The sequence below is a fragment of the Motacilla alba genome, chromosome 2, assembly GCF_015832195.1.
Source record: "Motacilla alba alba isolate MOTALB_02 chromosome 2, Motacilla_alba_V1.0_pri, whole genome shotgun sequence".
In the NCBI taxonomy this organism is placed as follows: domain Eukaryota; kingdom Metazoa; phylum Chordata; class Aves; order Passeriformes; family Motacillidae; genus Motacilla; species Motacilla alba.
This window is the reverse complement of record NC_052017.1, coordinates 102,860,216-102,873,163: the sequence shown is the minus strand read 5'-3', so window position 1 is coordinate 102,873,163 and position 12,948 is coordinate 102,860,216. Positions and strand designations below refer to the sequence as shown.

The 12,948-nt window shown below is 37.8% G+C and overlaps 1 protein-coding gene across 12 annotated transcripts in view; it reads right to left on the bottom strand.

Annotated features, from left to right (window-relative positions):
• The window catches only part of DLGAP1 (DLG associated protein 1), a 402,341-nt gene that overhangs the window by 112,043 nt on the left and 277,350 nt on the right, over nucleotides 1-12,948 (bottom strand). For all 12 annotated transcript variants that reach the window (XM_038127588.1, XM_038127582.1, XM_038127579.1 and 9 more), the window contains one exon: nucleotides 10,210-10,424. In XM_038127588.1, the coding sequence (XP_037983516.1) occupies nucleotides 10,210-10,424 (215 nt within the window). The remainder of the gene's footprint in view (nucleotides 1-10,209; nucleotides 10,425-12,948) is intronic.

Below are 12,948 nucleotides of genomic sequence, written 5' to 3'. Positions count from 1 at the left end.
CACTTAGCTAAGTACTGAGGTTTATAAGAATATTAAGGAATCACTTACTAAAAAAGAAGAGGGAGAAAAGGGACAACAGAAATAGTGATGTAGTGCTGACATTCCTTACAGCCACTGTCATTCTAACATCTTATTTATGATTAAGGCATCATCCACTCCCTCTCAATTAAAATTTGTTCATCACAGTTGTTTACAATTGTTCATCACAATTGTTTACAATTGTTGTAAACAACAATTAATTTGTGGCCTAAGTCAAATGATCTTTGTGTAGGGGGGAGGGAAGTGGTGGAGGACAGGAAGTAACAGACAGAGAGTTACCTCTGCCAGAAATGACATCCTACCCAATAGCAAATGACTGAACAACTGCAGTGGAACAGCCTGACTCACCAGAATTTCAAACAAGACTGAGCAACACATCCCTGCCAAAGCCCTGTTGTCTCACAGCTCTTGCAGCCACATGGCTGACATGAGTCCAACAGATCCTGCGCAAGGCTGGAATCCTTGGCTAGAGATTTAGATTGGACCTTATTGACAAGGCATTGCCAGCATTTCTGAGATTTCTAACATTTTTTGATTTCAACTTCATGAAGATGGTTTAATGACATGTTGGTTACACCCACCAGAATAGAGAAGAAAATACCTACTGAAAATAGAAATTGTCTTCCCTTAAAATCTCATCTTTTATCAATATAAATTTTTCACTTCTACGAACATAACTATTATGTGATGAAGCTCCAGCTCAGTTGATGACATAGACAGCATTTCACCCAGAGTGTTTTTAAGTTTTCTGCATTAAGTATTTATTCTTATTGTTGAGATTTATGGCAAGTTCAGAACCAAATTATTACTTTTAAAGTAATAAATAACTGAACATTTTTAGGACTAAGCGAAGGAGGACTACCTCCCAAAGTAGCTTCTCAAGGTTTCCTTTCAAGCATGGAGTAATGAAGACTTAGCATGGATTTGCTATTGCAATTGTCATCTATAAAACAAATTTATATACTAGTCCTGAAATCTCCTAAGATTGCCTTCAGCATGATACATCACTGTCACAGTGCAGAGCTGCACAGACACAGCTCAAATATGTCTGCCAGCCCAAAACCACTTGAAGAAAGAGAAGGATTTGGGTGCTGTGGATGTGGCTGCTGGCATTTGGGGATGACAAAACCAGTTAGTGCTTTCTGCAGGCGCTGGGCTTGCTGGAGGCAAAGCTGCTGGGCAGCTGGGGTGCAGGCTGGTTGGTAGCACAGCCCTTCTGGAGGGGAATGGGAAACTGCTGCATAACTCAGCTGCAGATGGAACCACAGAAATCTCTCACAAGAACTCAGTATCTGCTTCAAAGCTGCTTTCAACAATTTTTTTTTTCCCACACCAGCAAATTAAACGTGATTGTTATGGTGGTTCTCTGCCCTTGTGGTGTATAATGAGTAAAAAACGCCGGCACAATGTAAAAAAGCCTTTAAGGATTTTCCCTCATTTCCACACGTCTAAAAATATTTATACCTTCTTTAGGAGGAGAGGAGATTTTAAAAATTCAGGTCTCTTCAGATGAATTTTCATTCACATGTGTCACAGGGAGAAGAGTGGTATTTGATGCTGCACCTATTACAGGGGCCATACACTTTCTTTGTTGCCCCATGCTCCCACTCTTCACCCTGCACCCATGCCAGCAGAGAATGACTAAATTAGGAGTTGCTCTATCTTAACAATAATACAAGCACTAGAAAATTGAAGAAACAAATAACTGGGTATCAACACGACTTAGATAGTTATAGTATCTTTTATTCGTAAGGGCAGAACAAGTTTTCATCTTAATCTCTCTTTCTCTCACCCTAATATGATGCAGATTAGCAGAAGATCCCAAGCATGTCAGCAGAAACACCATCTTGTACTTTCACATTAAAACTAAAGCTATTTTAACTTTTTCCACTTCTAATCTGAAAGAGCTCCACCATTTCACAGTGAAAAAATGGTTGCACTTCTAGCTGATCAGAATAGAAAATTATTATGAATAATTAACTTAATTACTGTTGCCTGTTTGCTTGTCTCGCTATGTAGAACATTAAGGACTCCAGACTGATTTTTTTTTTTTTTTGCAAAAGCACATATCTTTTTATGCCTGTGCCTTTTCTGCATGGCAGGTTCAATACATCAGCTGAGCTCCCCTCAGCAAACTAAAGCAGATAGTAGGAGATCACATACCAAGGGTCAAGCATGGTATGGCTGGCAGCGGTGGGAACATGATTTCAAAACGCTAGCAATGAAATAACATTTAAAGAACATGAAAGAATTGCACAGCCCTGCTGTGGGTGGGATATCTATATTTACTGTTCAGCAGCAGGCCTTCAGGAATAATTTGGTCCTGATGAGAGTTTTATTTTTACATTTAAAAAATAAGTTAAGGAAAGGAAGTAAGAAGAGTGACAATGGGTATATTCAACAGCCTGAGAAAGACAGACAGAGACTCAAAAAAGATAGGTCTGGAGGGGTCTTCAAGAGGTCATTTGGTCCCTCCTTCCACCCTAAAGCAGGATCAGCAATACCTAAATTTGTTCTGACAGACATTTTTTACCCTTTTCTTGAAAATGCCCAGTGAAGTGATTTCTTTTGGCAATCAACTCCCACGCTTAACTATCATTACTGCTAGGAAAATGTTCATAACATATAGCCTGTGTATGCCTTGGCATACACAGTCTTTTTTTTTTTTCTTTCCCTGCCTCCACTGGACATTATTAACTCCCTTTCTGAGGCAGCATTTTAGGTATGTGGGAAGAAGTAGGGCTAAAAATAAAGAAGACCAAACACATTTGCAGACAAACATGCATGTTGGCTCTGTAAAGGCTATATACTGAAAGAGATGGCTGAAAAACACATTTTGGTTCAGTAATTATAATTGTTTTTCTTAATATAAGCCCTATAAGTGCCCATTTGATACATAAAGTGCAATGATAGGCTTTGCTTCTTAAGAGACAACAGTGTTACCTTGCATTCATCAACATAATTTGCTGCAAAATGCATAAATGTTTCTAGGATTTAACTGCAAAGCTAGGATGCTGGAAGTCCTAACTTTCATCTGTGGCTATGTTCCCTATAAAGCTAAATCATGTGTAAAACTGAAACAGATGACTACACACAGGACAAGGATTTTCATGTCTGCAAATAAGGCAATCATCTAAATGAGGTTGCTGCTTTTCTTTTACAGATTACTGACTTCCAAAATTTTTTCTATAATATTGCCAAAAAAATCCCATTTTGGCTAGAAATATATAGGCTTTTCCTTTTTTCTTTTTCCAATGTTTATGCCTGGAGAAGAGCATGCTCTGGGGTGACCTTATTGCAGCCTTTCAGTACATAAAGGGGGCCTACAAGAGAGCTGGAGAGGGACTTTTTACCAGAACAGGTAATGATAGGACAAGGGGGAATGGCTTCAAACTGAAAAAAAAGAGGCAAGTTTAGAGATTAGATTGGATATTAGGAAGAAATTCTTAACTATGCCTGTGGTGAGACATAGGAAGAGGTTGTAGATGCCCCATTCCTAGAAGTGTTTAAGGCCTGGTTGAACAGGGTTTTGAGCAGCCTGGTCTAGTGAAAGGTGTCCCTGTACATGGTGTGAGGGGCTTGGAACTAGATGATCATTAAAGTCCCATCTAACCCAAACTATTCTATGATTCTATGGATATTCTTATGCAAGTTTATTGTAACAGTAGGATTGCCTCAAATTTCAGCAAGTAAAGGTAAAAGTACAACTGGGACAATAACAATAGAATACATCACAGATTACAAAAATATTCACTTCTCATCTCAGAGAAACAAGAAATAATATTTATACAAATATGGTAATACTGACCTAACGGATCGCTTGTAGATAGGTGTGGACTAATAGAAAGTTAGGTTTTACAATGTGATAAGCAATGACTGCTACCAGTGAGACTGTAATATCTAGGGAACCTGTTTCATTGCAAGATAAACTGGCGGGGATCATCACAGAAGTAGAGAGGAGGAGTCCTCTCCATGTCCTGGGCAGTGAAATGTAGGGATGTAAAGGCATCCATACCTCTGTGTATGGGGGACACAAAACCTGAAGGGAAGCTGCCATGGAGCACAAGATATCTCTCATGTCCACCAGTGATACTAAGCCTTAGCTGACTGAATGTGTTTTATAAATCCATCACTAACAACTGTTCATTAAAAGCTCCAAACTCTAACTTCCTCCAATTAACCAATATCCTCTCCTCCTTAAATATCATATACACAAATCAGATGTCAGCTGCCATAAGGAAACCATTGGCTCCTGAAGTATGTCCACCTACTACCTCAAAATAAATATATTTTTCATTGTCGTGCCTTTAAAATTTTTTTCTGACTTATAAATTATTCACTGAACTTAATCATACTTGACACACAAGCCTGAAAAGTGAGAAATATATCCAACAGTTTCTGCCTAGTTTCAGAGAGAAGGGATTGCAATAGTATGAATAAAAAGTTAATATATCATGCATCAGTGAATGTGTGCTGGGAAAGTTACTACCTAGGCCAGTAGTAGTTCCAGAATACTTATGTTCCTTAGGCTTCATATCCACATGGAGATGCTTCTACTTCTTTAATGCAAAATTAAAAGAAACTCCCTGTTTAAGAAAAAGAAACAAAACACACCTCAAGGAACATGGAAATAATTCCTTTGCTAGCTACAGGTTTGATAAAAATGAAAGAGACTGCAACATGAAACAATTACACCAACTGTACTGAAAACATACTGTAAAACACCAGTAAAAGATTAATCAGACTTATTCCTTCTGTACTAATTAGCAAAGTCATTGTTCCCTAATTGGAAGTCACTCAGCAAGAAAGAAAATTAACAAGCCTCCCTGCATGTGTCTAAAAATATTCACCGTAATGAAAATGTGGTATTGCACCACCTTTCCCTTCCCCCCTGCCTGTGATCTGGATCAGATCACTTTAGCAGAATGGGGACACCACCTCGTTTAAAAAAAAGAAAAAGGAAAAGAAAAAGAAAAGAAAAATTAAGTGTGCTTTTGTTTATATGGCACCTTTTTTTTTTTTTTTTTTTTCCCTTGGATATTCTGGAATATATTATAGTAATATACAAACACCTCAAAGTAACTAGGCAGTCCTTCCCTGGACTGGGATGGTTTTCATACCTAGGGATTTATGATGTGCCGTATGGTGAAGTGCAGTGTAAGGACATCAGCTCAAATGACAGAACAGCCTGGGCACTGTTTCAGGCTAAAATTATCCATGCAACCCTTGTAATTTCCCTCAGTGCAGACACTTCCCAAGGATCACTTTTAGGAGGACCAGGGGATTTCCTATCCTGAGATATGTCTCACACTAAGTAACAATGGAGTGGTTTGATTTTCCTTCCAAGTCATCCCAGCAGAGTTGGTGCTCCAACTCTGTAAAGATTTGGTTAGTAATGCAGGTTGACTCCAGCCTGGTGGTTTGTCCTCCAGGAACTGACTTGATCACGTCTCAGGGAAGTGATGTGAAAGTTTGAGTTCAGGATGTATAACTCAGATCTTTCTCTTTCTCCTTATATCACTTAATTGAACTTGAGAATTTATTGTGATTTGGTTTTCAAAACAATTTTGTTCCCATAAACATCCAAGTAGAAAGTACTTACACTACTTACACTACATAAAAATATAAATGTGGATGTAAACAAATAACGTGCCCCTATTTTGAGATTTTTTGGAATATCTCTGATAAACTTTAAAGGTGAGAATTTTTTGGTTTATTTTAAGTCATCTATGCAGTAAATTGTAGGAACAGATGCAGCTATGATGGAATTTATATAGAAAAATTCTTTACCATGGGATAAAAAGGAGAAAAGTCCTGATTATATGATGATTATATGCTCACATACTCTCTTCATCATCAGTGGTGAAACTTAGTGTGCTTTAAGAAAGGGTTTTGGTGTTTATAAGTTTCTCCTAATCGCAGATGTCTTGAAAAACATCACATGCCTAGTAAAATGCCTTGAAAATAAAGATTTGCTAAGAAATAAACCCTCATTTCTGTTCTTCCTTCTATCCTTTTTACATAAGTTCTACAAATGCATCTACAAAGTATCAAGATCATTAAAATTTTTAATTTACTAGTGATCACAGAGTACAACTTCTCTCAGAAAAAAATTTATGTGATCAAAAATGAGTTTAAACGAAAATTCTGCAACTGTATTTAACCCAAAATCCATGTCTACAAATAAATTGCTGTTAAGTTTGGTAATATGTTACAAAAACCACCTCTAAACAAACAAACAAAACCCTCAAATAAAAGATTCAAATGGATGGAGTCCCCACAATAGCAGCAATAATGAGTTAAGGAACATAATTTGAATCTGTGTTTTAAGCAGTGAGTATGCCTGCAGTGGAGAAGAGGAAAGGGGGAAAATGAAGTAGAAAACCTGTGGTAACAGGATCCATCTCTCAACCTTCTTGTCCTCAACAGAGTTTTGCAGTCCCTTTCATATTCCTTATCTTTTTAGGCTGGGAAAATGCTGCCATGTTATTCCTTGTGCTGACCCACAGCTACTTTGCCCATAGCCCTTCAAAAGAACAAAAGTGATGGCTGCAGATCCTTCCTTGCCTTATCCAGCTACAGATCTTGATAAAGCTTTCTGGAGCTTCATATCTTTCAGGTTTCAGTCTCTCTAGCAAACTTGGTTATAGATGGCCAACGGATTTAAGAGTTACTTGCAGCTGGAGGTGACAGGTTGGCATGCGGACAGCAATGTAATTGCATACTTTTTATCCCAACAAAAAACCATGCTAAACATCAACAAGGTACATATAAATAGTGAGGGATTATGTCCTGAATCAAGCTCAGCTGTAACAGAATTGTCAGTTATCTGCCACCTGCACCTTCTTTGGAAGTTTGCTAACCAGTCCATTTTCAATCTGCCTACAAGTGAAAGATAAACTTTTGCCACTTATTAGAAATGGCAAGAAAATACCATCTTTTTTTTCCAGCTGAATCAGTTTATCTAGACTGTGAAAGCTTAAACACCAAGAGCATACTGCCAGTAAAGACAGAGAAAAAAAAACCTGCTTACTTCCTGATAGGATAATGAGAATGCAGCAGCGGAGGTGTGTATTTCAAAATCATAGCAAGCTGTGCTTTATCCAGAATGGTACCACAGCATTTGACACATGTGCTGTAACCACATGGAAACCATGGCAATGGAGGAAAATGGTAGGAGGGAGATTGTACAGTATGGCAGGGAAAAATCCTCGGCAAAACCAGGGAAATAAATTTGTATTATGTAAAGGAGATATGACACAGTTGTGCTGTTCAAAGGTTATTCCTTATAAAAAGAAACACTGGTAATAATGAAAATACTTTCTTAGAAGAGTAGGCGCATGAGCAATGGTAGGTAGGTTGGTGGGAGGAACAGCGTGGGTTGTGAGACCAATATTAGACTTAAAGGAGTCAGAGAGGGAAAAGTCCCAAAAGATGAAAAAATCACTTCAAAAACAACAGTGAAAGCAAAAGGGAACATGTTTTTAAGTTGTTTGCTCTGCCAGAGATGAAAGTGCAGCCAACTAGAGACTGCATACAGCCAACTGAGAAAGGGAGTAGCATAAAGAAATGCTTCAGGAACATCCCTGACAATTACTGCTGGAGAAACACTGATTTCATAGTGTGCTTTGTTCTTCACAGACAGAAAAAAAAAACATAATTAAAGGAGTGAAATACCACTCAGCTTTAGGGTGTTAATAATACCCTTTAAGGTCAACTAGAAGGTCCACTAGTGACAGTAAAAGGCTGCCTGCTGCCTAGAGCAGGCTTTGGCTTATTTCCACAAAGCTCTTATTCAGGTGCAAATTGAACCCAAGTCAACAGCAAGCCAAGGAAATAACTTGTTATCACACACCACACAACTGCTTGATGACCTATATTCAGTCAGTTAGAGGCCCTAGTTTAGTCTCTGTCTAACACACCTGCAAAACTCTGACACAACTCTCAGAGTAATCAGGGTAGCCATGGGATGAAAAACTAATGTCATTGTGAAGGTCAAGTCACACTATTAAGAAAGTATGAAGAAGTCTTCAAACAAAGACCTAGCTTAACAGAAGATGTCAAGTCCCAGAGCAAGCACTCAGCTGTTTCTCATAAAACCCCCAGAAATTATCACGTTCAGCAGAAAGTAATGAAAGTACTGCATAATTATGTATTATACAATTGTCTCTGAAAGTGAAAGGTTTCTCAAGAAGATATATTTCTTTAAAATATCAGCATAAATTAAAAGGAATAATTCTATTTCATCCCAATTTATGCTGAAAAGCCATTGAAAAAGAGAAGTTAATTCATGCTTTCTCCTCTTTTTTGTTTTACTGCCATTTACCATTTTCCCTTCCTTCTTCAATCCCATGGTTTACATCCTATTTCTGCACAGCTCCTAAACTTATGTGAATTTTACAGAGGGCAGCTTAAAATTTGGCATATTCCTAAAAGCTTTCCCAAATAGGAAGCAATTAAATAACATGGGAAATTAAGTATTTATACGAGCACTTTGCTGAATTACAATGACTTTAAAGCTAAAAGCTTCTGCTGCCTGGCACCTCTGGTCTGACATTCCTCTGTGGGTGAACAGTGACATGCAGGGCTTTTCGATTTTTCATAAATCTATCTTTTTTTTGCAAATCTTATATCTACAGAGAACAGAAATGAGAGCAAATACAGTCATTGTGATGCATTGAGCTTCACATATACTATGGAACTCTGGAAAGCATGCTTCTAAAAACTCAAAAAGAATAAGCTCTGTGCCTGAAAGTGTGTCTGTGCATGAAGCCTGGCTGGCTGGAGTTTGTGGTGGTTAATAACATTCATGTTCACCTTGCAGAGGTTGCAAAAACTGATTTCACAGGAGGAGTTTTGGCTGAGGAAAGGATGTGGTAAAGTCTTCTGGATGATGAAAGGAATCACTGGATCCCTAGAGCAAAAGCCAGCTAGATTATGAAAATCCCTGCAGAAAATGAGATTTGCTTTCTCCTTTGGTCACTAATAGAAAGACAGAGAAGAAGCAATCCCAGGCTTCCCTTGAGACAAATTCAGGCAGGATGCTATTGGGAGCTGCAGTAAGTGTGCTTTTTTCTGCTGGCCTATTCATCACTGGTGTCAAGAGCATGACATTCTTAACAAGGATCAAACAATTTTCTCTAAAATCTGTTTCTCAGATAAGGTCTAGGGAAAAAAATGGGGTAGAGGAGGACTAGGAAGGAGAAGAAATTAATCAGGGAAATGCAGAAGGAGTCTTTTGTCACTGATCATGGATATTAGAAGAGATAGAGATCCTTTTTATTTTTCCCTCCCATTTTAAAGCCACAGCCTTAGGCAAATTATACTAAGATTGGGTTATTTTTCATCCAGTGAACTATGATTCACAATTATAGCTAAGAATTTAAAAAAAGACAGAAACAATTGTTGATTTTAAATCCACACTATTTTCTTTTATGGATATAATTAATTTTCTTGCTTTAAGGGAGCTTTCCATTTTAAAATCAATTAAAACAAAACATTAATACAAAACTGTTCATTTGTGCAATTTTTCTGACAATTTGGGTGGCTTTTCTAAAAGGCCCAAATAAAGGAAAAACAAATAGTGACATTCAAAAAAACCCACAAACTCATGATTCCTTTTGGCTAAAGCTTTCATAAACAATTAAAAAAATCTGATTTTGGTTGTCTACAAAATACAGTGCAATTCCGAGTGGAAAACATGGGTTTGTCTACTTTCAGATGGTCTTCGTTCTTTTTAATTAAATGTCAGGTTCTCTCTGGAGTTGCAAAGACTGTCTTAGGGCTAATTTCAAATGTTGAGTATATATAAATACACAGTTACACAAAGCTTTTGCAGTCCAAAGCTGTATTTCAGCAAAGCATTCAAAGAGTGCACCTACTGTACATACCCGGATGCTCACTTAACACTAACAGGTTAAAATACTTTGCAAATTCATACTGCAGGTTCTTTTTCAGAATAACATTGAAATAAACTCCCAGATTTACTCTTGTTAAGAAGAAAACCTATGCAAAAATAAGCATGATGGAACACACTTGTTCAAATATGTTCCTGAACTGGCAGTTAGAAGTAAGAGAAGAAACAAACACAGAAAACATTAAAAATGTAAAGAGAAGAAGAAAACACAGAAAATGGAGAGCTGTAGGTGATACAGCAGAACCTGGACTTACTTGAGGGTGGTGAGCTCAGTAAGGGATGGCTGGGTGGCCTTGAGATAACTCTCTCTCCGTGCAGCAATCTTTGGAGATGGCTTCGGACTTGTGTCAGAGTCTCCGCTGTCATCGTCCCCCATGGCTTTGATGTAACTGCCACTACGCATCCGGCGGCAGGGAATCTCGTCATCTTTTCCTCGTGGAGTGTAGCCAGTCCATTCATCTTGAGGAACCTGAAGTGATAAAAACAATTCTCATGTTAGTACACTCCTCCCTAATATTTTTGGTAAGCCACAACAGAAACTCTGATGGCCAAAGGCCTTTTCCTAATCACATTTGACCATGGGTTGCTGTTGCAATGGAGGCCCACTTCTCACCCTGCAGAGGCACAAGCACCTCCGGAGTTCTTTGCTATTTTCCATTCCTTATCTGGGAAGCTTCTAGCAAACATGCTGACATAGAAGGCTTGGTTAGGTTTAATACTGGAATGGAAAAATCTTGGGTGTTTTCAGCTATTTTTCATTGAAAGCCTTTATAAACCAGATCAGAGTATTTTTAGTTCAGCTCAACATATTGAACGTCTTTGGGGAGGCACAAAAGCTGAAATACAAATGCCTATATGACAATCTTTTCTGACAGAGTGTACACAGGAACACTCACCAGGATGATTTTGGCTCAAGATGCATTTCAAATTAGTGGAGCTATGCACTAATTATCACAAAAGTGGGTTTGCAAGTGTGGAATTTTACTAGTATTGCTTCTATAGTTTAATTAGTGCAACTGCACACCTGCAGCTTGCAGTGAGCCTGCTTTTGAATTCTGAGTGTCTGAGTCCTACAACCCTTTATTCCTTTCTTTTTCTTCTTCTTAATGATGTGCAGTATTTCTCTTGATCTGAAGTCAAGAGAACTTCAGAAGGGACGTGCTGTCCCTTCTTTGTATTGGAAATCTGGAACAGTGGGAATGTGCATTCATGAGATTTTGAGACATAACAAAGGACAGTCCAAGAGCAGAGTACTCTTGCCCTCCCATTGTCTCCTTCCCTTTGTTCCTGGGGCTTCTGGCCACATAAACCAGCATCCTCCTCTTTCCTGTAACTGCAGAAACAACATGCAGTGCAGCAGGGTCTTTGAAGCTATTTTGCAGAAACATCATGTTTGTCTAAAGGTGAATCTGCAAAAGGGTTTCTTAGTTAAACAAATATTGTGTTAGACTTAAATACAAGCAGCTGTGAATTTTTAGTTTGCTGCTTCTCTGATTCTTCTCAGTGAATCCACTCTATAAAACAGCCATAGCTATAATGCTCAGAAAACCTTACAAGCCACATTAAATAAGGAGGTATGAATCTAGGTTACTAAATTTGTCTTGCAACTTACAAATACTCTCACCTACCATAATAATCTTTTCTATGAGAAGTTTGTTTTTCATCAACATTTACCTTCACCTGAGGATCTTGTGAATCCCATTGCAGATTTCAGCTAGAGCATGTACATGCCAGTTTGTTTAGACAACCAAAATTAAAACATTGGAATGCTTGCTAACGGCTGAGCTGTTGATTCCCACTACAAACATAAGTCTAAATCCAGAGGCTGTAAGGCCTTTCAAATGTTACTGTTAATGCAAATAAATTTTTATTATAAAAGGCATTTTAATGGCCTTTTATCAATCCATAATACTATAAACTGCAACCCTAAATCCACTATGCTACACAAAGAAACAAAGATATTTAACGCTCCTAAGCCCATATAGGCTTATTCCTAGTTATAATTAATTAATTATATTATTTTATTAATTATAACTATTCACAGCCTATGTGTTTGCTTTGTTTCCTGATGATTTCAAAACACAAGACCTTGCCAACATTGTTCCTTCATTGATTTTTCTTTTCCTGCTTCTGACATAATGGTTTAGGGCCTTCCTTAAGCTGGCAGGCTCAAGCAGTCTTTCCTCTTGTGTTCTGCTCTCCCAATTCTCTCTTGGTCAAGTCCAGCCTTGAAACTCACTTGGGCCTTCAGTATTTTCCTCAAAGGACTGAAGATTTAATCCTGGAGATCTACTCTAGATTGCACCATTATCAATATTCTTTCTTAAGACCCAGTCTTCCTTCTCAGGACTTAGTCGTTCTCAAACTCTCCATGTTTTATTTAACGAATTCTTTCCTTGTGCCTTTTAAAAGTAAATTTCCATGTTGTCTTTAAATATCCTTCAATTAATGGCTCTACAATTCTTATCTTCCATCAGCATGCAAAGTTTATTGTTGTGGGTTTGGGATTTTTTTGCTCTGCAAGTGTGTGAGGTTTTTTGTTTTGTTTATTTTAAAATTTATTTTCCTGGGCTACAAGAATCTAAGTTCCTTTAGGCAGGACTATAGTTCTAAGCCCAGTTTTCTTACTGAATCATGACATGCAGAATCATGCATCTATAGGATATTACTGAATAAATACTCATAACAACACTTGAAATATTCTTCTAGGAAAGGGTAAAGCTTTAACTAAGACTAAGAGTACAAGTACTAATGAAATCTACTGGAAGAACAGGATTGAATGAACAGCTCTAGTATTTTCCTACATTAAAAAAAATAATAAAAGGAAGAAGAAGCAATATTTCCATTCTGTGGCTTTTAAGTTTATGCCTAGACACCAGATCTGGACAGCTGATGCTTTCAAAATGAAGGCAACACTCAGTAAGAGTTTTGATTTTTGATATAGAAGAGTACAGAGTATTTACATTCTTCTCTTAGCCACTTATGACAGACAG